A 23,997-nucleotide genomic window follows, 5' to 3' on the forward strand; every position below is an offset into this window, starting at 1 on the left:
ATCGTCATGCAACAGGTAACACACATATTAGAGACACACCAACTACTGCCTGCGAATCACTTCGGAGGACGCCCAGGGAGATCCACGACAGACTCAGTTCACCTACTTGAAGTAACCATCAAGGACGCCTGGAGAACAGGATGAGTGGCCTCAGTACTTTTCTTAGACATCGAAGGAGCTTTCCCCAATGCTGTCACTGACCGTCTCATACACAACATGAAGAAAAGACACCTCCCAGATGAACTAGTATCTTTCACGGAACACATGCTCACGGACCGACGCACGCAACTCAAATTCGACAACTTCACATCAGAATGGTTCCCCGTCACGAACGGAATTGGACAAGGAGACCCGCTGTCGATGATATGCTACCTAATCTACAACTCAGATCTAGTCGATATAGCCAAAGGGAAGATTGGCAACAAGCGAGAAGAAATGGCCCTGGCCTTTGTCGACGACACTGCGTACGTAGCCATCACAAGAACATTCGAAGAGACCCATGAGATACTACGAGACATGCTCAAACACGACGGAGGAGCATTCCAATGGTCGAGATACCACAATTCTAGATTCGAAACCAGCAAATTCGCACTCATGGACTTTACTCGCAGCAAAACCAAGGAACGACAACCCATCAACCTCAATGGCACAATAATTCAACCCTCCCACCACACCAGATTCCTCGGCATCATAGTCGACCAAGAGCTCACCTGGAGAGAACACGCCGCATATGCCATCGCCAAGGGAACCGAATATGTACTCCAACTTCGCCGACTCTCAAGAACCTCAATGGGAATACTGACGAAACTCATGCGACAACTATATCAAACGGTAGCTATTCCAAAATTCACCTATGGCGCTGACATCTGGTTCCGTTCACTATTCAAGCAAGGCTCACACACCACGCAACGAGGATCCAAAGGTATTGCAAAACGCCTAACATCTGTTCAACGCATCGCAGCCATCAGCATCACCGGCGCTATGAGATCCATGCCGACAGACTCACTCGAAGCACATGCCAACCTACTCCCGATCCCCCTACTCCTACAAAAGATATGCCACAGAGCCACGGTACGCTTAGCAACACTCCCTCAGACTCACCCTCTCCACAGTAAGCTCAAGTGGATCACAAACCACAATGTCCAAGTGCACAGATCATCACTACACAACCTCCTTCACTCGTTCCGAATCTTCCCCAAAGATATGGAGACCATAGACCCAACTCGACAAACGCAACTACCTGCCGATACAATCTACAAGACCCACACCGCAAAAACGAAGAAGAACGCGATCAGTGAACAGCGCAACCTGAAGGACGAAATCCAAGTATTCACCGACGGATCAGGATACAATGGGGGAATAGGAGCAGCGGCAATCTTAGTACGAGAAGGACAAGAACCATGAACACTGCGCTACCACCCAGGAACAGATGAGGAACACACCGTATACGAAGCGGAAATGCTAGGACTCACGCTGGCAGCCCAACTGATAGCAACCGAACCCAACATCGTCTACCCAATCTCAATCCTCCTCGACAACCAGGCAGCCATCAAATGTGGAACCTCAACCAGCAAAGAAGGTAGCGGATTCTTGGCCGGACACTTTGACAAGATGACGAGACAACTAGCAAGACAGCGAAGAAACAACGGCGACTTCGATCTAACACTACGATGGATACCAGGACACGAAGGCGTCCAAGGCAATGAACACGCAGATCAAGAAGTGAAAAAGGCCGCTGACGGACAGCATCAGAACAGCCCAAACCGAGAACTACCGCAATACCTACGGAATGGACGACTACTCTGCAGCACAGCTGCCCTGAAAGCAGCGCATAAGAACAAATCAAGAGCACACTGGAAAACCATATGGGAAAAATCACCAAGGTACGCAAGGACGCGAACAATAGACCCATCAATGCCCTCCTCGAACTTCATCAAACTCACCAACGGCCTGCGCAAACGCACATCAAGCATCTACATCCAACTCCACACCCGCCATATCCCCCTGAACTATCATCTGCATCAAATCAACAAGAGCAACACTCCGCACTGTCCCATATGCCCAGGAATTGACGAGACAATACACCACTACCTCTTCGACTGCCCACAGTATAGACGCGAACACCACATATTCGCAAACGCTGTCAGATGCAACGCAACATCCATCACACACATACTCACATCCGAGAAAACAACACCCCATCTAATCTGCTTTGTAAATAGCACCGGCCGCTTCAAATCAACATTCGGTGAGCTGTAAACTCTGTATAAGAAAACATACTAGCAAAACATATAGTTATACCATACATCACTCCACAACATAATCCCCATAATACTCCTCGTCAAAAGGAAAGACGCCACTGTCGGAAACGAAGAGGACACGTCAGTAACAAAGATAATACTAACCCAAGCAACAGCAACCAACACCAGATGAACACCAAAAACCACATCACAGACTAAGCGTTACATCCAGCTAGTACCTTCACACTGACCCATCCTCTTCCCGCAGCTGTCCTTTTGTACTTGCTCACACCATGTGACAGAGTACGAGTCCGAATTAACCCACCCTTTAACTTTGCCCTATAACACACAGAAAGCTTATGACGAGAACATGTCCAACATAGGGTCTATGACCCCAAAGGACACAATCTGAAGCAAAAAAAAAAAAAAAAAAAAAGATTGTCAAAAGAAATGAAGGTGTAGGGACCGTAAGATGCGTATTCAGAAAGATCGCCAGGGTTGCGTAGATGTGTGTGCATGAAATGTCGCTAAATCGTTATTACTACATATAACAATCATTATACAGAAGTCAAACTTCATGTTCGATCCCGTCAGCTTTCGATGCGATGATCAATATGGGAAGGGGGAATGTCACCTTACACGTCTACCATCAAGTGAGGTCAATCATCATCTCTACGTTGTCCATGGTTAAGGCTGAGGGTAGCCCTGCCTTTTTGATGCGTACGTATCGAGAGCGGGAGCGCGCTTCGGAATCACAATCGAAGAGGGCAGGGGCTTTGGAAATATCCCGGTGGAGACAGATATTAGCCGGAAAATCTCTTCTTCCTCGAAATTGTCAACACATTGGGATCAAAGAAGGGCTAAACATGGGGATGCGAGATATCGCGACTCGGTGGGCTGATGATATGGAATTGAGTTGCAGTCGGTTGTGTCTTTCTCTTCTTTGGAAGCTGGCGAATATGACCTTCTGTTCTTATCAGCTCGGAGCCAACAGCGAAATTGTCTCGGAATGGTGAAAGTTTCTCGGGTCTCATCCTGTCGTCCGGCGAGTGTCACCTCATAACAAATGCCAAACCTGGTTAAACAGCCGATCGAACCCGCTTGGGGGCACGCCGTTAGCATCTTCCTCATCCTATTAGAGAGGCAGCGAGGCTTGCTTCTTGATACCTGAAAACAAGGGCATCTACATCATCCGTCAAGACCACATAATGGCGGATTTGTTGAGATGAACTAGCTCGGCTTCCGCTTCGCCGAGAGCCTGAAAAGTATCAAGGTCTTTCATCACCATCATAGACAAAGTGTGCTAGAAAGGGTAGTTGTACCAATAGCCATATACGAAAGATCGATAGGCGGAGTTCTGGGTTCTCGCCGATTGGCGTCAATGTTGATACGAAAGTCGCGTTTCCTAGAATGGCTCTTCTCAAATTCCTAATTACATAACCACGAGATTGTTGGCGACCTGCATTGTTGAATAAAATTTGGAGCAGAACAAAACCGCGTTACCTCCCAAAGGCCCTGGACACATCGTTGAAGAATACTTAGTTGCGGGCAGGGTTAACTCAACCGTCACGGTTAACACGAAACGTTATGGTCACGTGCTGTGTGACACCTGTAACATTGTACTCAGTCGTCGTACAACGTACTCGCACCAGTTGATAACAGGACGAAATTTTATGGGGTATATCAGGACTGTTACTATGTACACTGCTATTGACAGTAAGACTCAGACCCCCATTCTTGTAGTCGGTTGTGTGCTCAACAATCTCGTTCCCGCAAGTGATCTGGATCATCTTTTTTATATATAAAGTCTAGTTCGTTTGAGTGTCCCGTAGGCAGACCAAGAGGAAGAAGACAGCCGTTTCTTCTAGTTATAAAATCGAGCTCGTTCGGACCATTAGAAAAATTTTGTATGTAGAGTGCACAATTTGGAGGTCGTAAGTATCAAGAAAAATGGTTAAGTGTTATCAAACCATCGAGTCCTCTTCCACATTGTTCTTTTCCAAGGTAGAAACGGACGTCTTTTCGAAAAGGAACGAAATAGTGCCGCCAGGGACATCACGAACAGATAACGGTTGTGTCATTTCATCCATGACTGTGATGTTGTCTAGGTCAACAGCCGACAAAAGTGAGTCGAGCCTTGATTTAGGCTGCGCGAGGTCTTCGTTATCATCTTTCACACTTGGAAGAATGAGATGCCGAAGAATGACATCGTGGACGTTGTCGCTCGTTAATTTCTGCAGGCAATTAATGTGTGTCCACTCTCCAAGTGATGCAAGCTCCGCCTGTTTCTTCTTCATGTACTGCAGAACCATGGTCAGCATAATTCTGTGAATGGTGAAGAATCGAATCGAAAGCCTTACTGCTCCATCCATCTTCTCGATGTGGCGAGGTTTGACTTGTGATGCATTGACGAAGCCGGTTCCTGCTGGATCTTCGTCGTCGTCGTTATCCTCACCTACTTCTATATCGTTCCCGGAGGCGCTCGTCATGTTGTCATCTAAATGCTTTGGAACGGCATCGCATGCACAATCTAAGAGGTCGTGAGTATTGCAGCCTGTCTCAGGATGGACTCGGAAAATGTCCCGAAGCTGTAAATTGGTACGTCAATTACCAGTCACCTCCTAGACAAAAAAGAAGTACGTCTTTTCGTGAAAATGAGTCTGACTTTGAGCCGGATGATCCCTTGAATGTGATGATATAAATTCCGTCACGTAAAAAAACAAAATATTGGCTTACCGAACCCATAAGAGCTTAACAGCCATAATTGAGCGCCAGAATTTGACAGAACAGATAATTCACTTACAGTTGCTGAGTCCAATCTTGGTCACCTGCCTCTGATAGATTTTCTCTTCCCAGATGGGATATAAGCGCATTATACATCTGGTCAGCAGAGACACTCACCATCAATTGTTCCTGCAGTGAGGAATCGATAGATGAAAACTGGCCGTTTCTGCCCATCGCTATGATATCTGATAAGGACAAAACGCTTTTGATGATTTGCTTATTCACCGATGAATGCGTGCCATGGACTGAAGGTCATGACTTGAATGGGATATCTCATTTAGGGTTATTGTATCCTTATACATGCCACACACCTCGGGTTCCAATCGGAATCTATCAAACATAATCTTGACGCACCGATAAGGTTGAGCCCAACGCCGCCCGCCTTTGAACTCAACAGGAATAGAACTTCTCCCAACAAGGTCAGATTGGCGCTCATAAGTGCGAACCGAGTAACCTACAATGGCTGTACTGAGATGATTTATTGAAGGTGTTGACATATTCTTGCCTTTTCGCCGCTGGTGTCTGACTATGACGGTGTGATGTCAGACAAAAACCAAAAATACTACAACTTGGAATAAAAACTGTACCCGTCGAGCCGGAAGTAAGTATAAGACTTCTTCTTGCAAAAGGCTTCGATCAAATTGAGGGTTGATGTATAATGTGAAACAATGATGCACTTTTCTTGCGTGCGCTAAATAGCGGTCAAATCAAGCTGTCTAATTAGTTAAGCAGACTTACCTCTTTGATGGCTTTGAGGAGGTGTGACAACGCCAGAAGCTTGCCTGATATAAAGATGAATCAGCCAATAAACCTTATTGAAGAACATCGGGCCCACCGCTCATGGAGATGTCTTCGACTTGGACATTTTTAGGCAATAAACTCAAGGCGTCATCGATGCCTGGGCGGCGAATTACATTTGTATTTGTCGCTTTTGCCTTATCTGCTTGGGCCTTGAGCAACACGGGACTATTGCTGACTTTTGTGAGCATGTTGATCAATGCAAGCGACTCTGCGGTCGGTCCATCAATCAGTCTATCCAGCTTATCGGGGTTAAGAATAGCCGAGAATATGGACAATTGCAGTTGCGTCGGAGTGATAAACACGACATATTCATCTGTTCGGAACGTCAGATATTTGAGCTGCAGTTAGGGGGATAGGATACATTTTGGTGGAAGATAATTCTTGAGAATGCTGGCTTCCCGTCGCAATACGAAGCTTTTCGCGATCAAAGACAACTTTTGGTGCCCTTCAGCAGCAGAACGAAACACGATTATTCCACGAACCTGAGCTGACCGAGCCTCGCCAACCTCGAGTTCCTTCTCTGTGCAATCTGGGGCTCTACTTTTAAGGATAGGAACCTCATAAACTCTACGGAATGTAGCGTGATCATCTGCGATTATTCTATTAATCGATCGTCCCTTGTGAAGTAAGACTCTGCAGCTGACCGAGCAGCCCTGGGTTACAAAAGTTCGCCTTTGATAAGTTAGCATTAGGAAGGCGACAAAAGAGATGCCTCATGCGCACCATGGCATGGAATTCACCCAAATCATTCTGAATAGGAGTACCAGACAGAATGATTCTTCGAACGGTACGTAACGACTTGAACATTGTCGAGGTCTTATTGTTTGACGACTTCAGTCTGTGTCCTGCCGAGGAGTCAATATCATGTATATTCTACGCGCATCAACTGACCTTCGTCGCAAATAACCAAGCCAATCGGAGGACTACGCGCAGCCTTAGATTAGCACTCACTGCAGCAGAAGAAAGAATACTCACTTGCAATATGCCAAGTCGTCTCTGACTAGCATAAATAAATGCACAACAGTGTAAAAATGTGCTACTTACATTATAGTCCGAAGCTTCTCATAGCCAATGACTAAAACCTGATGCAATCGTCTGATATTTCAATGAGTGGGGAGCCCAATCAATTGGTGCCAACGCATACGAGTTGAGAAATTGCTTGATGGTGGATTTGTCCTTGTCGCCTGTGAAAACACCAACACGGTCTCTCCCTAGCCTTAAAGTCCAAGTCAAAATAAATCTCGCATCAATACGGTTCTGTCCTACCACTTGTGAAATTCAGCACGCCAATTCTGCTCACGAATCAGAACATAGCGAGGGCTACTGAGGAATAGACACAGACATTGACCAGCGATACAGGGCATACTATCAAAGCCTTGCCGACTACTGGCCCAGCACCAACGTAGGGGTTCTGCTCTGTGGCCGGCTTGGAGATCGTAACACAGATATGAGACAGCGAACTCACTGAGGAGTGTCCACACAAGAACAATTGTCTGTAAAAGATGTCACCGAGGGGGAACTACGTCGAGTGAAGAAACAGACCTGCAGGGTTTTCCCCAGACCCCTGGAACCTGGATATCAGCGATCGATTACACGCAAACGGACAGATTAAACAAATACATCTCGTCGGCGAGTATACACCCTTGACCCTCATGTCTTCGTAGGCCCATGACACATTCATACAAAAATTTGACACCTGCAACATATTGTGACATCAAAGAAATAACATATTCAGATAGCATGAATACCTTCGATCTGATGTGGACGAAGATGTCTTGCGATGATAGGATCTAGGACGACTGCTACAGTGAGCAAGTTCCTGCAAAGATACCTCAGGTTTGCTCGAATAAAAGCGTGACAATAGAGCGTACTTCTTGTTGAACTTTTGAGCATGCTCTGGGGTCGTCGCTTTCATGACAATTGCTCCCTCTGCTTCAGGATCATGCCTAGCCGATTTATGACCCACGTTAATAAGAAGCTGAAGGAACTTACAACGGTCCATCGGGCTTTGTATTTGGTTTCTGGCCATAAAACGACGCGGGGGGCACAAACGCTTTTGAAGCACTTGGAGATGCGACTGTGATATCATTCTCTTTGCCAGGGAGAGCGCCTTTCACGTGAAGCAAAAACGAGGGCTTGGATGGTGAGGATAGCACTGCTGACACATCTTCCTCCAGTTCCGGCAATGCATCTTCCACCCCAGTGACGGAAGGCATTTGCGATGCTAGCACTTGTGAGTCTAACTCGATCTGTTTGCCACCGGCGCTGAAGCCGTACCCGCTGTGTAGAGCGAGTCCGTCCCATTCCTTACGGCCAAGTCTGTGACGGTCATTCAGTGGGAGGTGGCCGACGAGATAATTAAATCCTACTTACATTTTCCCCTTTTCTGATATAACAGTGAGCTTGTCACCGACATGGCTAACAAATGCATCACCATCCCAGGTCTTGTGCTTCTTGTTCTGCGGCTTCCGCCTACGAGAGTCAGCATATATGCAATAGCCTCGCTCCTTGCTCACCAGTTAGCAGTCCAGTAAGTGGCTGGCGCGCTTGCTTTCAAAGAGCTTGTGGAGGGGGGGTCCCGTGTGGACAGAAGATTGACAGGATGAAGATCAATGACCTTTCTGTCTATGGCTTTCAATGGCATCTTGTAAGGTACATTCATCTTCATTGATGGCAAAGGAGTCACACGCGAAGAGGATTTCACGGAGGTATTGCCAGTCATCGCAGGAGATGGCGCGCTTCCTCGACCATAGCACTTTCCAGACATGTATTCTCCACGAGAAATTGAATGATCAATCCTGATCTCTCTCCCTCCAAAGGTATATTCTCCATTTTCCTCAGCTTTAGGCGCATTTAAGGAGCCAGCCCCCATTCTGTAGGTGCGACGACGGAGATTAGCCTTGATCTTCAGTTTTCTCGTCCAGAAAATAAAACGTACATCTTTCCTTCTAGGTCGAACATGGAACCTCTGATGCCTTTGAGAACCAGAACCGCATCCCCTTCCCATGTTTTATGTTTCTTGTATTGGGGGTATCTCCTAGTACCTTGAGGTGAACATGAAGGAGTCGAATTGGGACTCGCACATACCATTGAATCATCCAAAACTCCTCTCCTCCATTACTACCGCTTGCACGACACGTCGAGGGACCTCCAAGTGTACTCTCAAGCGCGACTTTCTTCCGGCTTGAAGTATCGAGTGGCAGCTTTCGTTTCTCGCCCGTAAGTGGCGACTGATACGCAGACATAAATTTGTTAAGCAAGAGCTTTAGGCTTGATGGTGCAGAAGGTGTTCCAAAATGCTATCAGTAATGAAAAAGGTAGATGTGGGGACGTGTTGAGACGCGTCTTGGACCATATAATTAATTTCGGTTATTTCCGAATGCCACCTCTTATATATAAACCGATTGCACAACAAATACAAAAAGCAAAACAAAACATGAAAAACATCGAAAGCAAAACAAAAACGGTGAGTAATTGGGGGAAAGCAAGGGTGTCCGTTTGTATAGAACTCCAAGCCAATTTTTGGTTGCGCCCTAGCACACCTCCATCCACCACTTCTGTCTTAAACATGTCCAAAGGCCACACGCCCATCGATCACCGTAGCCTGAACTTTGGTGCTTAAAATTTGATCGACAGGAACAGTCATGATGTCTTGTGATAGCACCACATAATCTGCCCGTTTTCCTGGAACAAGAGAACCCAGGCTGTCTTCGGTAAATGAAGCATATGCAGCATCGATCGTCATGCCTATTGATTGTTTTCAATATCAGTGACGTTCATATCTGAGTGCTCTCGTAAAGTACCTCTCAAGGCTTCCATGCGAGTCAGCCGTTGTTCGGGAAACCTGCGAAGCATACATGAGTCGAATGGGGAATATTTGGACGAGAAAGCCATACCATCCCGACGGGCCATTGGGTGATTGTCCTTCAGGAGACAGTCTGGTAATGGCCGCATGGAACCCAGCGAGCGGATTCATGTCTTCCACCGGGAAGTCGGAGCCAATGGCGAGTCGAGAGCCGTGGTCAAGTAAGGAGCGGAAGGCATATAAACCCTTTACTCGCTCAGGACCCTGGAAAACGATCAACGCCTGCAAACGCCGGTAGGTAGGATTCCCATGAACTCACAAGACGTTCTTCTGCAAACCACATATCGCTGATACTATTCCGCCCATATGACACATGTGAGCAGCGAGCACATTCGGATGAATGACTTAACGTACGCATGCGTAGGTTGAATGCTTGAAATGACTAAATAGCGACGATTCTACTTCCATTGACATTAGGGAAACTAGAATGCTCACCTCCAAGCTTTCCGACACGTTCCAAGTCACTTTGCGTCATAATCTGGGCATGTTCTATGCGTGGTCTGAGTGCAGTTACATCGACGTCCTTCAAGGCAGCCTCGAAAGTATCCAGAACCACACCGTTGGCGTAGTCCCCAATTGCATGGATGTTCTTCCAGACAAAAACAAATGAGACGTATTGTTTAATTTTTGCGATCGCCGGAACTTACAACCTGCCATCCGTCTCTTAAAAATTTGGGTACAACATCAGCCAAGACTTTGGGGTCCAAACGCATGAATCCCTTCGTGTGAGGATTGTCATGATACGGCTCGTGGAGCTGAGAGGTATCAAAAAAAAAAACACAAACACGGGCAAAGAGATCCTCACCGCTGCCCCACCAGAGCGTAAAGCACCTGAATAACCGGTCAGTGTGACAGCTTAATACTGTCACCACATCGTCTTACCGTCAGCAAAGATCTTGACACTGCGAGCATTTAGTCTGCCATCGCCTGCATTGATAATAGGTTCTGAGAGGTTTCCCCAGTAAGGATCGCTTTCATTGAAATATCTCATCCCATAAATTCGAAACTATAGGCCGTTGTGAATTACATGATGACGGCATCCTTGAGCACTTACGGGAAGATTTCCTGCCGCCGCTTGTCTGCATGAATAACGTCAAATGTGTTTTTATACCAGGATGTTTAGGAGACCTTGTGAAAAACTCGAGCGAAACAGGTTTGAACCCCGCATCGTGGACGGAGGTTAAACCATGAGACAAGACATCTTTGACTGCGGCGTCGAAATGTCTCAGTAAGTCCTGTTCAGTCGGAGCTGGTTTTTGCACAAGGTCTTGGGCTTTGTCAAGAACAACACCTGATGCATTGCTGTAAGCTATTTTTAAGCCATATCTCCGCAAGGAAAGAACAGAACCGCTTGGATTGCCAGATGAATCTTTCATAATGACACCACCTTCTATTTCTGATGGCCACGGAGAGTTTAATGCAAAAGTCTCCTTCGAGAGCCAAAATGCATGGCCATCCTTGCTTTGTAGGATGACTGGCCGGCCACGGATTATCGGGTCCATATCTAGATCGTCCTGCAAAGTATGAACGCCAGATTCGTGCGGCACATGATTTTACGAAGCTCACCGAGGTTGGCCATTCTTTCACTGGCCAAGAAGTGTGGTCCCATCCCGAACCTTCAACGAATTTTGAAGGGTCATTGAGTATGTCATCGTTGTCCAAAATATATTGTCGGATGAGTGCAACTGCGTCTGAATTGCGGTTACACTACTCAGATCGCTTCCGGGACGAGCCATTCTTGTGCAGACCTTTGATCGTCTTGGCATTTTCAAGAAGAAGTTGCCTACTTGCACCATATTCGAGAATGTGTCCATGTGAATCTGAAGGGTTGAAAAGTTGTTTTAGATAATTGTTTCGTTACTCGCAGCCTACCGCTAAGTCCCGGGACCACGATCGAAGATTCGTCCAAATAACGTATTTGAAGAGAAGAACGGAGGCGATCTCTGGCAACCCAACGTTCCATAATATCATCTAGTAATGGGTAAGTCTAATTCGGCTTCTTGTAGTGGGCTTTTGCCTATTTTGACATACCCAAAGAACCAATGTCCAGTATTAAAGACCCATCCACAACAAGGCACTGGGCGTGTGGCACGGCATGATCCACAGTGTAAATACGAGCACCTGATGAGGAGCAAACTGCGTATGAATGTGAGAGCGACGAAGTTTCCTGGGGGGATAGGAACCAAGCCGCAAAGACAGCAAGGAATATCACGATTACAAGACGGGGACGGTCGAATCCAGACAGCATCCAAGACAGTACAAAAGTACTTCTGCGGGGTAGAATATCATGATTCTGAGGGTCCGTATCAGCAATTTTGCCAGGATCCTGGCGTTTACGCAGTTCAGACATGGCTGGCACGATGCCCTCAGTAATAAGTATGCGGAATATTCAAGGACCACTCCACCTTTAAGTCTCAGTCGTGCAAGGGGAGGTGATTTCAAGAAGTCTGGGGCGATGGGGATGGAAGCCAATGTCACCATTTGTTAACATTTTATATAAATAGCCACGAGTTCCAAAGAATGATGAGTCTGACAGGTAATATGGTCCAGTAGCGTTATTACACAAGAAAGTAGGTCGACCCGGGTCAGGCTCAGGCTCAGGTATTTTGCCTCATCACCGCCGCAACTTGCCGCGCCCATCACCAGTGGCCGCCATCAGGGAAAACTCCGGATTTTGTCAAGCGCCCATTTAATGGTGTTGCAGCTGATGAAATTTGAAAGCAGACACAATCGTCACAACCGCCTACGAGCGGTTAACCTATGTTATAACACGGTTGCAATGTTACTCCAATACTCATGTAATCAGATATGTGATTTTAACGGAATACTGGTACATATTTTGTCATTCTTGCAATTCACTTGCCATTGTTTGCAATTAGCATACCATATTGTCATGAAATTGGACAGTCACTTGAGCTCGACACTTACAAGTAAAATGTGAAATATAAATTGATATCGTTGAGCATATACAATCTAACAACCATCTCCTTGCTGGCTCTACCTCGTCACACCGACACATACATTCAACGCTCATTTCCGACAACTACTCTAATCATACATAATATAATTGACCTAGCAGTATTACTCGTCGAATTCATCAACTATGCGCCTCTCGGACGTGCCTTTGAGAGGACGTGTTGGGCATGTTGCGGCACGGATGCAGTAGTGCCACCAAAATTACCGAATCCAGACATCACCTGATACGTTGAATTTTCTGACGCTACCTGCCTGTTATATCATGTCACCCCGGCACGCTGCATTATCTGTCAGACATAGTTCATGTCGTAGCACGTGTGGCTGTCTGCCATATGTCAGATACATTCAGATACATTCATGTTTTGTATTAGAGAACTAATGTAGGACGAAGGTGAGCGAAAACCACCTAAGTCAGTAAATCTCTGAATCTAAAGGTGATTTTTTACATTTAAGTTGTAACATGTGTCGTGTCCAAACATATTTGCGGGTTAGAAGGGGTTTTTTATTGTACTAATGTATTATTACTTGCTCAACTAACAAGTACTACAGTGAACCTAGCATACGAAGGAACTGTCCACTTATTTCGTACGCCAGACTGATTATAAACCAACATGATCGATTGCACAACAAATGCGAAAACCAAAACAAAACATGAAAAACATCGAAAGCAAAACAAAAACGGTATTTAATTGGGGGTGAGCAAGGGAGTCCGTCTGTATAGAACTCCAAGCCAATTTTTGGTTGCACCCTAGCACACCTCCATCCACCACTTCTGTCTTAAACATGTCCAAAGGCCACACGCCCATCGATCACCGTAGCTTGAACTTTGGTGCTTAAAATTTGATCAACAGGAACAGTCATGATGTCTTGTGATAGCACCACATAATCTGCCCGTTTTCCTGGAACAAGAGAACCCAGGCTGTCTTCGGTAAATGAAGCATATGCAGCATCGATCGTCATGCCTATTGATTGTTTTCAATATCAGTGACGCTCGTATCTGAGTGCTCTCGTAAAGTACCTCTCAAGGCTTCCATGCGAGTCAGCCGTTGTTCTGGAAACCTGCGAAGCATACATGAGTCGGATGGGGAATATTTGGGCGAGAAAGCCATACCATCCCGACGGGCCATTGGGTGATTGTCCTTCAGGAGACAGTCTGGTAATGGCCGCATGGAACCCAGCGAGCGGATTCATGTCTTCCACCGGGAAGTCGGAGCCAATGGCGAGTCGAGAGCCGTGGTCAAGTAAGGAGCGGAAGGCATATAAACCCTTTACTCGCTCAGGACCCTGGAAAACGATCAACACCTGTAAATGCCAGTACTTAGTAGGTATGATTCCCATGAACTCACAAGACGTTCTTCCGCAAACCACATATCGCTGATACTATTCCGCCCATATAACACATGTGAGTAGCGAACACATTCAGATGAATAGCTTAACGTACGCGTGTGTAGGTTGAATGCTTGAAATGACTAAAGAGCGACGATTCTACTTCCATTGACATTGAGGAAACTAAAATGCTCACCTCCAAGCTTTCCGACACGTTCCAAGTCACTTTGCGTCATAATTTGGGCATGTTCTAGACGAGGTCTGAGTGCAGTTATATCGACGTCCTTCAGGGCAGCCTCGAATGTGTCCAGAACCACGCCGTTAGCATAGTCCCCAATTGCATGGATGTTCTTCCAGACAAAAACAAATGAGACGCATTGTTTTATTTTTGCGATCCCCGGCACTTACAACCTGCCATCCATCTCTTAAAAATTTGGGTACAACATCAGTCAGGACTTTGGGGTCCACACGCATGAATCCCTTCGTGTGGGGATTATCGTGATACGGCTCGTGGAGCTGAGAGACATCAAGAAAAACACAAACACGGCCAAAGAGATCCTCACCGCTGCTCCACCAGAGCGTAAAGCACCTGAATAACTAGTCAGTTTGACAGCTTAATGCTATCACCACGCCGTCTTACCGTCAGCAAAGATCTTGACACTGCGAGCATTTAGCCTGCCATCGCCTGCATTGATAATAGGTTCTGAGAGATTTCCCCAGTATGGATCGTTCTCATTGAAGTATCTCATCCCATAAATTCGAAACTATAGGCCGTTGTGAATTACATGATGACGGCATCCTTGAGCACTTACGGGAAGATTTCCTGCTGCCGCTTGTCTGCATGAATAACGTCAAATGTGTTTTTATACCAGGATGGTTAGGAGACCTTGTGAAAAACTCGAGCGAAATAGGTTTGAACCCCGCATCATGGACGGAGGTTAAACCATGAGACAAGACATCTTTGACCGTGGCGTCGAAATGTCTCACTAAGTCCTGTTCAGTCGGAGCTGGTTTCTGTAGAAGGTCCTGGGCTTTGTCAAGAATAACACCTGATGATTGTTGTAAGCTATTTTCAAGCCATATCTCCGCAAGGAAAGAACAGAACCGCTTGGATTGCCAGATGAATCTCTCATAATGACACCACCTTCTATTTCTGATGGCCACGGAGAGTTTAATGCAAAAGTCTCATTCGAGAGCCACAATGCATGGCCATCCTTGCTTTGTAGGATGACTGGCCGGCCGCGGATTATCGGGTCCATATCTAGATCGTCCTGCAAAATAATGAACTCTAGATTCGTGCGGTACATGATTGAAGCTCACCGAGGTTGGCCATTCTTCCACTGGCCAGGAAGTGTGGTCCCACCCCCAACCTTCAATGAATTTTGAAGGGTCATTGAGTATGTCATCGTTGTCCAAAATATGTTGTCGGACGAGTGCAACTGTGTCTGAATTGCGGTTACACTACTCAGATCGCTTCTGGGACGAGCCATTCTTATGCAAACCTTTAATCGTCTTGGCACTTTCAAGAAGAAGTTGTTTACTTGCACCGTATTCGAGAATGTGTGCATGTGAATCTGAAGGGTTGAAAAGTTGTTTTAGACAATTGTTTCTTTACTCGCAGCTTACCACTAAGTCCCGGAACCACGATCGAAGATTCGTCCAAATAACGTATTTGAAGCGAAGAACGGAGGCGATTTCTGGCAACCCAACGTTCCATAATATCATCTAGTAACAGATAAGTCTAATTCGGCTTCTTGTGTTAGGCTTTGGCCTATTTTGACATACTTACCCAAAGAACCAATGTCCAGTATTAAAGACCCATCCACAACAAGGCACTGGGCGTTTGGCACGGCATGATCCACAGTGTAAATACGAGCACCCGATGAGGAGCAAACTGCGTATGAATGCGAGAGTGACGAAGTTTTCTCGGGGGATAGGAACCAAGCCGCAAAGGCAGCAAGACATATCAGGATTACAAGACGGGGACGGTCGAATCCAGACAGCACCGAAGACAGTACAGAAGTACTTCTGCTGGGTAGAACATTCTGAGGGTCCGTATCAGCAATTTTTCCAGGATCCTGGCGTTTACGCAGTTCAGACATGACTAGCACGATGCCCTCAGTAATAAGTATGAGGAATATTCAAGGACCACTCCACCTTTAAGTCTTAGTTGGGCAAGGGGGGCGATTTCAAGAAGTCTGGGGTGTTGGGGGTGGAGACCAATGTCAACATTTTATATAAACCCTTTAGCATGAGAAAACACGAGTTCCGAAGAATGATGAGTCTTGACAGGTAAGTATGATCCAGTAGCATTATTACTTTTCATTTATGTAATTTTACAGACGCGCTTTGACAGGATACAGTATTGCCCACTTACTTATCACAAGTTCGTGCATCCCTAGTAAACCTGCATGCAGCAACCCTGTAATCTTTTCGATTTTTAGTCGGGAACATGATCCGACTTACGTTCATTACCTGAGATGCCAGCATGCTGAGCGCTCAGGCCTCATTCCCGCGGATGTGCCAGAGTTGAGCGTATGAGTCTCTTGTTGAAACATCTACCACATGATAAAAGTGAATCTTTTGTGATGGGCCGCGACAAACTAGTACAGAACAGTAGAGTTTCCAGATTCGAATTTCAAAATTAATTAGCCGCTGCGTCTACGCTCGTAGTACAGCCTCGTAGTATGAACTAACCGCTGGTGACGTGACCGTGAGAAGTCTCGTCGAGTTCATGACACGCAATACATTCAGCACCTCACTCTCATCCGAGTCGACGGTCGAACAATATTCTGTTGAGCTTCACTATCCTCACTTACAGCATTCCTGGGAATGCCCCTCAACGGTTTTCTGCGGCAGAGAGCTCACCCAATTGTGGCTTCATTCAATTATCACAAAGTTCTGCTCTATGGTCTAGTATCTACAATTGCAGTTTCGGCAACCATCACAAATGCACTCCGGTATCACAGTAATTTCTATTCTGTCGCAATCTATCTTTCAAAGAGTAATAGAAGTGTATTGGTGCGTGGTGTATTAATTGTGATTCACAGTGTACTCAAACAGCTTTCAGATACTTGCGAATTTCGGCCTTCTTATTGCATTGCTATGTGGCCAGCTCGTGCAACAGATATTCTTCGGTGCTCTTCGTCCTCAGGAGGTGGAGGTAGCTTCTATTACATCGATGGTCGATTCTGCGCGCTTAATTTTCACTAGCGGCTTTATGACCGACTATGGTTTTTCATCACAGAATCTTTACTGGCGTTCACAATATTCCGGGATGACTTTGATATTCCGTTTGCCTTGATGTTCGGCTTTCTGCTGTTTGTTAGATCATTTCACTGGCTCGCTTCCGACAGAATTGAGTGGGTATGTGTCCTACTTCGCCTGATGTTGCAATGCGCTGAGTTATAATCTAGATGGACCAACGCCCATTTCCCGGCCCACCTACACTTTTTCATATTCGAATGACCACTCTCTTTGTCATACTTTGGTGCACAGATCTATTGATGTTTGCGGTTGCGGTTGAAAGTACACTGAAAAACGGTATAGGGGGCATGATGATGTTTGCAAGCGAGGCACGTGTTCTGCATGTCCCATCAAGTTATATTTAATGTTCCTTCCAGTATGCCATCTTGATGGCGAGCGCCATGAACACTACGGCAAAGTACTGCATTTGTGTCATCGACTTGAGACGCGCAAGGCAAAGAGGTGGCGAGAATGCACCTCCATGGCAGAACAAAAGCATGTGGGTATTCTATATCGAATTGGTCACCGGTACGCAATATCCATATCGATTCCGAACCTTTTTGAACTTTTTTCAGATTTTTTAAAACTCACTACATATCTTTTATTCTTCCTCCTTATCGTGGCGTTCTATGGGTTGCCGCTAAACATCATCCGAGATGTTTATCTTACCGGGCGCTCATTTGTGACACGATTACGCGCGCTTGTTCGATATAGAGCTGCCACCCGCAACATGGATGAGCGCTACCCTGACGCGAGCGAAGTAGAAATGTCGGCTATGACAGATAGAACGTGCATTATCTGCCGCGAGGAGATGTCCGTCCATGGCGTCTCTGGGAATCCTGAAGGGGAATCACACTCGAACCCTGCGCAACAGAATTCTGATGGCCCTAACACTACCCCAAAGAAGCTGCCCTGCGGCCATGTTTTCCATTTTTATTGTCTTCGATCCTGGCTTGAACGTCAGCAAAGCTGCCCTACTTGGTGCGTTAATTCGCGTTGCGGAATCTCGAGATCACTCATGTTGTATTCTTTTCGCAGTCGACGCAGCGTGCTTGAGACTCCCGCGCAAGAACAGCAGCGTGCTGCGGGTGCTCAGGCAGGAGTAATACCTGGACAGCCAATTAATTTTGGCAACCCGGTGGCTCCAGGAAACCAACCCCAAGCACCTCGCAATGTTAATAACCAACAACCCCCGCCAAATGCAGTTGCTCAGGGGTGGTTGCCCGGGCAAGCACCAGGCATTGTTATTCAATATAACATCCAGTACCAGGGCCCGCCACCTTCACGGGATGCATCTCAAGCTACAACTACGGCTACCCCTCAACCTGTGCCTCGCTTTACTGGATTCAATGGTCTTGATGGACAATGGCGTCAGTGGGGTATGGATCCCCGATGGTTTGGTGACGAGCCTTCGGGCGCCTCAGGTCAACCCTCGGCCGTCGCAGGTGACTCGCGGCTAAATCCCCAAGAAGCTGCTGCCGCCGCCGCATTGCAGCGAATTGGACACAAGAATACCCAGAGACCCCATGATGAGGCACCTGCATCATCCAATGATACACCTGCTATCAAGCCTGACTCTGGTGAGGCGCCGAACGTATCGCCTTCTGACGCCGGTGTTTCTTCTGCCATGCCAGATCCAGAATTGGCAATCCCTACTTTCATTCCATTACACGCCCATGAAATTCCCTCCCGAATAGGGACATCACAAGGCGTTAACCCGTCCCACACGCACATGTGGCAGCCACTCTCACCATCCTTAAATAGTGATGTGGTACCTCCGCCAGATCTTGGCGCTTCTGTCCACGTGGATGCCGTTCAGACGCCATTACGTGGGCTGCCACCCAATCTGACAGACGAGCAGCTGATGCTCATGGATCAGATTACTCGAGAAGCCATTGATGAGAGACTCAGGATACTCGAAGGAGTTTCGGTTGCAGTCGATCGTTGTGTGGAGGATCTCACTCGAGTACGAAGCGCCTTGCCAGTTTCCAGTAACACGCCTTCAACTGTTGCCCAATCACACGATGCTTCACCTTCCTCTGCTACTGAAGAGTCTAGCACGTAACACATTTGTACCGTTGTTACACCGTCGAATATCATCCTAACCTGACTCTGTGCAAAATTGTATACTTGGATTAATTAATTGATACTTATTCAAATGTTCAACAGGAGTGCTTCAGCCTTACGCTTCACAGTATTGGCGTCCACATTTGATTTATCTACCCTAGAGTAGAAGATTTTGTATACTTGCCCAAGGATTTTGCGTGAATCCCCATCGAGTGTTGTTTCAGCAATCACCTCGTTGAGAATACGGTCGATATCCACTTCCGACATCAAAGGGGGTAAGAAAGCCGCAAGAATGTCGGCTTCGCGATGTTCTTTTTGGGCCAAGTCCGGTCTGGAAGCACTGATGAACTGAATGGCTGAATCACGCTGCACAAGAAAACAAATCAAGTAATGAGCAATATCAATGAATGAAATTCTGGACTAACACGTCGTAAGGTGGCTTTTCGTAGGATCGCGGTTATAGCGGAGGATGACACTGGTGAACCAGCTGACTTGTCGGCAGCATAGACTTCCGAGAGAATGGACTGCGTCATTAGGCACCTCAGAAATTAGAACCTTTAGCTTCACTGTTAAGGATAAACGCTCACGCGTATAGTTGTAGAAGTTACTGAATCCTTGGTCTATTTAAGCGCTTTATTGGCAAGTGAATGATATTGTTTCAACAGGACAGTTACCTTCATAGCGGTCTTGACTCCGGACAACAGTTGTTGGCGCATATCTGTATAACGTTTGAACCTGACGGCACCGGCTAATTTTTTTACTGACCTGTGGCTATCCCTGATGTGACAGAAAAAGCGCGCGACATCATTTGCATTTTGCAATGCGTTTGTCTCAAGGAACGAATTCGAAGTGGAAGTGCTACGATCATGATGATGATGATCGTTGAAGACAGTTCAATTTGGAACTCCGCATTCGAGCAAAGCGATGAATCTCGTGCTCTGGCTTTCGTGCGGTGCAACCAGGGCCCAGCTGCTCACCTTCCCAAAGTGCATCCCAGCAGTACTGTGCACCACATGGTGGTAGATCCTTCACGTTCGTGCAACTTGTGTGCCGGTGATACTTCTCATTTCTCTGTTTCTTGATATGCCGCTGCCTCAGCATTTTCGGGAGGCACGACCGTAGCCTGTTCGAGAAAGGACAACGTGTTTTGTGTCAGGCGGACTCGAACGTGCTAGTGATCACTGATGATGCACAGCTCGTGAGCGCTAAATTAAAATCAATATGAATTATTCAAGGCATGTGCAGTGACAAGACCTCGAAAACTGCAAATTTGCCTCTGACTTATTGGAGTAATTTAAGTTACTTGTTGCTAGTAGTAACAGCGGCGGTTAAAATTTTCAGGTCAACTTTCTGGCACTCGCCAACGCCAACGATTCGTTTGCAGTGTGCACGAAAGGCGTCACCTAAACCTCAATCAACTCAACCTACAACACGGGTCGTTCATTACCTATCTCTTTGTCCAGAATAACTGTCATCTGTGCTCATCTAGCTCTCAAGTCAAGTCTCATCAATGCATGCGGCAGCATGCGCCCTCCACCGCACCAAACTCTACTCGTCCATTGTCTTTGCTGCCCTCGTCCTTCTTCGGTGATTGAGGGTGCACTTTGAGCGCCCACGCTCTCATATGGCTACTTGTTGTTCTCCGCGAAAGCCTGCCTTACCTCCGCCAAACTCATCCTACATCATGCTGCCGACACACTGTCACCAATTTATTTCATATCGACGTTTCCTGCCCCAACCGAATCTCCTTCAGGTATGGAGGATTGTATTGCTCGTATCTCGTTGGCATCGTGTTCCAAAACACGAACCTGCGCCGGTATACCACCCCTATCAGCCATTATTATCCTAGCACTCGCAAACAGCAATGATAACTCGGGCACTCTGTCCGTTTCGAGATCCTTCGTTGAAGTTGAATGAGCTTTAAGAAACATAGAGACGTGTCTCCTTCATTTGTTGGACATGCTCTTTTCTCGTGTCTTCTCGTCTTGTGTGTTGTCTTTCTTAGAGTGTTATTTGTATTCCCTAAATCGCATTTCGTCCAGTGCTTTTCAGTAAGTACAATAAGCACTCGTCATTTTCCTCGTGCGACTGAGCGAAAGCAGGAAGTGGGATCGGGAGGTTACGTTCTGGTGCGGGGGTCGGGGTCGGAGTCAGCGTGATGTTTCGAAGCTTTGAGGTAGCGCCAGGTTTCATGAAGTTAGGTTGGAGGCTAAGTGTGGTAGCCTGATAGGCAGCGAGAGACTACAGGCCGGGCCCGTGGTGAGTAGTGATAAACACGCGATGGGCACGATTCGGACAAGGCACTTGACCTTATACACGACAGAAATTATCCTTATCGAGCAGTGCTAGAGGTATTGACCGCTGCTGCTGTAACAGGGCACGTATACGGTATGACCCCAAAGCTGTCATTGTGTTTGTTACGATTTTGGCCTAGTGTTTTGTGATTGGTACACGAGATATGTATGGTACGAATATATCGAAGTGAGTGTTGATTCAGCCTATGGCTTGACCACGATAGACTAATTTCGAACATGGATCTTATGCTGATAGCTTGTCCTGTACGCCCCATGCACACATATGGTTCATACACAGTTATATCAGATATCTATATCAATATCAAGCCCATATGTTGCCCGCTGATTCGAATAGATAGGCTGGTCTCGGGTTCGGCATATTTGCCGGGTTCACACACTGACACTGCAAATGATTATAAGGCTATACCAACGCTTCTCCAAGTTGAGTCACATTTACCTTCCCCCATGGATCCTTCAAATCGGTCGCTTTCGAATTCTCGTTATAGGAAGAGCAAATGCAGGAAAAACCACCATCCTGCAGAGAGTTTGTAAGACACGGGACAATCCCGAAATACACAACAGCGCCGGGGAAAAGGTGGACATCACAATGCTAGTAGGAGGATGGTACTGACTCATCAACATCAGGTGGATCTTGCAGTCTTAGCGCCATCCAGAGAGGTAAGGTGTGCTCTTAGTCGATGTCATGAACTGACTCTGTTCTCAGCGTGGACTGCACGATATCGAGAACGAAACGGTGTTTCGAAGCAACCCAGGCTTCGTTTTTCACGATTCCCGCGGTTTTGAGGCAGGCGGACCGTTCTAAGGAAACCAAAATAACAAATCAACTTCATGCTATATGGTAATTGCAACTTATCTGCCGCGACATGCGCTATCTCAAGGTTTCAACATAGGTACTGCATTCCAATGGATGAAGCAAGCAGGTCATTCACTGCAAGTGAAGATAAATTCTTCTCTCAGTGCGACACAGGAAGCAGTAAGTTTTGGTATCCCACGCTCGTTGATGTTCGACTGATGCGCAGAATCACAATCCTCAGTTCCAGTGATCGTATTGTTCACAAAGTTTGATGCCCTCTACGGCGTCGCGTACTCACAACTGAAAAAGGAAGGAAGATCTCGGAAGGACGCCAAGGAACTTGCCCCGAAACGCGCCGAAGAAACATTTCAAGATGGACCACAATTGAAGTTTCTCGACGGCGTCCGATGGCCTCCAAAAGGTCACGCATGCCTTCCTAGTAAGCCCGTTTATAGTCGAGTTGCAATACATGATGACCGTTCATCCATCAGATATGGACAAGGATAACGCGGATTGCGGAGCGCTGATCGAACGCACGGCTGGAACCTTGGATGACGAAGCACTGAAACAATTATTCGTCTCGACACAGCAGACCAATTTGGAGATCTGCATGAAATATGCAATTGAGAGGTAACTACCTATGGTTTCATCTACCTCTCGCAAGCGTTAGCAACTGATATTGTCCAGAACACTCCCAGAACATCTTGACTCGGCAGAAAAAACGACATCTGAGGGTCATCAGAAGATAATAAGGACCTTGGGCAACTGGTTTCCGCATATTTCGGTAAGCTTATTGGAAATCTCAAAGGTTGCCCTCATTTACATTAGGTGTTTACTTGCAGGAAGTACGTTTGTTAATCCTCGTTCGAGCTCGAGTCATGCTGATCTAAGTCGTTGCTTACCGTTCGCAGAATGTGAGTGTGTCGATCCTTGTTCGAGCCCGAGCCATGCTGATCCATTTATAGGAAACGCTTCAGCACGATCACCTTGTAGAGATACAGTCCAAGGTACTCTCTGTGGTAGGTCCAATTGGTCACAGATTGTACACATTTCTCATGTTGTGAATCTACCAGCCCTCTAACGAGTCATCACCCTTGGAGATCATAGTTCAGCTCATTTCTTGTGAATTTCAAGGTTACGTTGTGATCAACCTGCTTATTATTGACCATTTAGCTGTTGTCATTATCTTCGAACACTCTTTCTACATTTTCGACAAGCGGCGCTATCTTCAGGACGAGCTGGAGTCCAATCCCTCTTTTTATGTCGCACTGGAGCAGTACATGACATCTCCCCATGCAGCTGCTGTCAAGACAGGTGTGGACGCTACCGTCCACGCTTATGAAAAGGCTGTAGCCACTACCGCGAAGGAGAAAGACTATTTGTGCTGTCAGGCGAAGGCGGAGTTAACCAAGGCTGTCCTCGAAATCACTTTAAATCATCGCCTGAGTACGTTTCATGGTCATGTTGTGGCAGCAATCCCGCTGATCCGCTTGTCTTCAGCAAGACCCTAATGTTAGGCAATGCAACACAATGTAGATGGCATTCCGAAGCGGAGCTGACGTGTCGTAGCAGTGAATGTACGTT

The 23,997-nt window shown here is 46.6% G+C and overlaps 7 protein-coding genes across 7 annotated transcripts; 3 read left to right on the plus strand and 4 right to left on the minus strand.

The window, feature by feature from the left end:
* Positions 1-3,915: 3,915 nt before the first annotated feature.
* On the minus strand, positions 3,916-9,162 carry F5147DRAFT_679458 (P-loop containing nucleoside triphosphate hydrolase protein). Its single transcript, XM_041436258.1, has 32 exons — positions 8,913-9,162; positions 8,764-8,862; positions 8,342-8,698; positions 8,199-8,297; positions 7,818-8,144; positions 7,697-7,771; positions 7,574-7,644; positions 7,446-7,521; positions 7,368-7,389; positions 7,291-7,318; positions 7,168-7,241; positions 7,092-7,117; positions 6,970-7,041; positions 6,870-6,920; positions 6,801-6,821; positions 6,717-6,748; positions 6,549-6,670; positions 6,470-6,497; positions 6,308-6,414; positions 6,187-6,259; positions 5,860-6,138; positions 5,763-5,806; positions 5,612-5,715; positions 5,483-5,550; positions 5,336-5,429; positions 5,250-5,282; positions 5,142-5,200; positions 5,044-5,088; positions 4,977-4,990; positions 4,881-4,922; positions 4,601-4,828; positions 3,916-4,540 (listed from the first exon to the last, which is right to left on the minus strand). The coding sequence occupies exons 1-32, from the start codon at positions 9,068-9,070 to the stop codon at positions 4,205-4,207; spliced, it is 3,264 nt and encodes a 1,087-aa protein (XP_041296036.1). The 5' UTR covers positions 9,071-9,162; the 3' UTR covers positions 3,916-4,204.
* Positions 9,163-9,184: 22 nt separating this feature from the next.
* Positions 9,185-12,551, minus strand: F5147DRAFT_32923 (amidohydrolase family-domain-containing protein). Its single transcript, XM_041429243.1, has 17 exons — positions 12,096-12,551; positions 11,722-12,042; positions 11,563-11,661; positions 11,439-11,510; positions 11,257-11,381; positions 11,039-11,204; positions 10,819-10,981; positions 10,745-10,769; positions 10,573-10,696; positions 10,496-10,521; positions 10,338-10,445; positions 10,126-10,279; positions 10,045-10,072; positions 9,950-9,983; positions 9,722-9,894; positions 9,629-9,669; positions 9,185-9,572 (listed from the first exon to the last, which is right to left on the minus strand). The coding sequence occupies exons 1-17, from the start codon at positions 12,169-12,171 to the stop codon at positions 9,388-9,390; spliced, it is 1,920 nt and encodes a 639-aa protein (XP_041296037.1). The 5' UTR covers positions 12,172-12,551; the 3' UTR covers positions 9,185-9,387.
* Positions 12,552-13,443: 892 nt separating this feature from the next.
* F5147DRAFT_770390 (amidohydrolase family-domain-containing protein) lies at positions 13,444-16,094 on the minus strand (the record flags this gene model as incomplete). The annotated part of the gene is made up of 16 exons (XM_041441146.1): positions 13,444-13,628; positions 13,685-13,725; positions 13,778-13,950; positions 14,013-14,046; positions 14,108-14,135; positions 14,189-14,342; positions 14,401-14,508; positions 14,556-14,581; positions 14,633-14,756; positions 14,805-14,829; positions 14,879-15,041; positions 15,098-15,263; positions 15,313-15,437; positions 15,495-15,566; positions 15,619-15,717; positions 15,782-16,094. The coding sequence occupies 16 exons, from the start codon at positions 16,092-16,094 to the stop codon at positions 13,444-13,446; spliced, it is 1,836 nt and encodes a 611-aa protein (XP_041296038.1).
* Positions 16,095-16,705: 611 nt separating this feature from the next.
* On the plus strand, positions 16,706-19,348 carry F5147DRAFT_32954 (uncharacterized protein). Its single transcript, XM_041429244.1, has 7 exons — positions 16,706-17,013; positions 17,063-17,155; positions 17,206-17,358; positions 17,409-17,567; positions 17,616-17,766; positions 17,814-18,219; positions 18,277-19,348. The coding sequence occupies exons 1-7, from the start codon at positions 16,825-16,827 to the stop codon at positions 19,301-19,303; spliced, it is 2,178 nt and encodes a 725-aa protein (XP_041296039.1). The 5' UTR covers positions 16,706-16,824; the 3' UTR covers positions 19,304-19,348.
* Positions 19,349-19,392: 44 nt separating this feature from the next.
* Positions 19,393-20,021, minus strand: F5147DRAFT_744042 (GatB YqeY domain-containing protein; the record flags this gene model as incomplete). Its single annotated transcript, XM_041439649.1, has 4 exons — positions 19,393-19,671; positions 19,731-19,829; positions 19,893-19,925; positions 19,980-20,021. The coding sequence occupies 4 exons, from the start codon at positions 20,019-20,021 to the stop codon at positions 19,393-19,395; spliced, it is 453 nt and encodes a 150-aa protein (XP_041296040.1).
* A 1,987-nt stretch (positions 20,022-22,008) lies between these two features.
* Positions 22,009-22,422, plus strand: F5147DRAFT_570991 (uncharacterized protein; the record flags this gene model as incomplete). Its single annotated transcript, XM_041431025.1, has 2 exons — positions 22,009-22,212; positions 22,324-22,422. The coding sequence occupies 2 exons, from the start codon at positions 22,009-22,011 to the stop codon at positions 22,420-22,422; spliced, it is 303 nt and encodes a 100-aa protein (XP_041296041.1).
* Positions 22,423-22,709: 287 nt separating this feature from the next.
* On the plus strand, positions 22,710-23,962 carry F5147DRAFT_33050 (uncharacterized protein). The gene is made up of 5 exons (XM_041429245.1): positions 22,710-23,043; positions 23,101-23,197; positions 23,379-23,432; positions 23,487-23,535; positions 23,587-23,962. Exons 1-5 carry the CDS (start codon positions 22,883-22,885, stop codon positions 23,922-23,924), a joined length of 699 nt encoding a protein of 232 aa, XP_041296042.1. The 5' UTR covers positions 22,710-22,882; the 3' UTR covers positions 23,925-23,962.
* The last annotated feature ends 35 nt before the right edge of the window (positions 23,963-23,997 follow it).

This window comes from Suillus discolor, assembly GCF_016758755.1.
Source record: "Suillus discolor strain FC423 chromosome Unknown F5147scaffold_11, whole genome shotgun sequence".
Classification (NCBI taxonomy): domain Eukaryota; kingdom Fungi; phylum Basidiomycota; class Agaricomycetes; order Boletales; family Suillaceae; genus Suillus; species Suillus discolor.

Excerpts from the sequence above, each read along its gene's own strand:
- F5147DRAFT_32954 (XM_041429244.1), top strand. The coding sequence starts at position 16,825 with ATGCCCCTCAACGGTTTTCTGCGGCAGAGAGCTCACCCAATTGTGGCT. Across the intron at positions 17,568-17,615 it reads TGATGATGTTTGCAAGCGAG|TATGCCATCTTGATGGCGAG; the intron begins GCACGTGTTCTG and ends TGTTCCTTCCAG. Across the intron at positions 18,220-18,276 it reads CAGCAAAGCTGCCCTACTTG|TCGACGCAGCGTGCTTGAGA; the intron begins GTGCGTTAATTC and ends TTCTTTTCGCAG.
- F5147DRAFT_33050 (XM_041429245.1), top strand. The coding sequence starts at position 22,883 with ATGATGACCGTTCATCCATCAGATATGGACAAGGATAACGCGGATTGC. Across the intron at positions 23,044-23,100 it reads ATGAAATATGCAATTGAGAG|AACACTCCCAGAACATCTTG; the intron begins GTAACTACCTAT and ends GATATTGTCCAG. Across the intron at positions 23,433-23,486 it reads AGTCCAAGGTACTCTCTGTG|CCCTCTAACGAGTCATCACC; the intron begins GTAGGTCCAATT and ends TGAATCTACCAG.
- F5147DRAFT_679458 (XM_041436258.1), bottom strand. The coding sequence starts at position 9,070 with ATGTCTGCGTATCAGTCGCCACTTACGGGCGAGAAACGAAAGCTGCCA. Across the intron at positions 7,242-7,290 it reads TCTTGTGTGGACACTCCTCA|AGCAGAACCCCTACGTTGGT; the intron begins GTGAGTTCGCTG and ends AGCCGGCCACAG. Across the intron at positions 5,283-5,335 it reads GATTCCGATTGGAACCCGAG|TCATGACCTTCAGTCCATGG; the intron begins GTGTGTGGCATG and ends ATCCCATTCAAG.
- F5147DRAFT_32923 (XM_041429243.1), bottom strand. The coding sequence starts at position 12,171 with ATGGTGACATTGGCTTCCATCCCCATCGCCCCAGACTTCTTGAAATCA. Across the intron at positions 11,382-11,438 it reads AAATGCCAAGACGATCAAAG|ACGCAGTTGCACTCATCCGA; the intron begins GTCTGCACAAGA and ends ACCGCAATTCAG. Across the intron at positions 10,073-10,125 it reads ACGTGTCGGAAAGCTTGGAG|TCATTTCAAGCATTCAACCT; the intron begins GTGAGCATTCTA and ends GTCGCTATTTAG.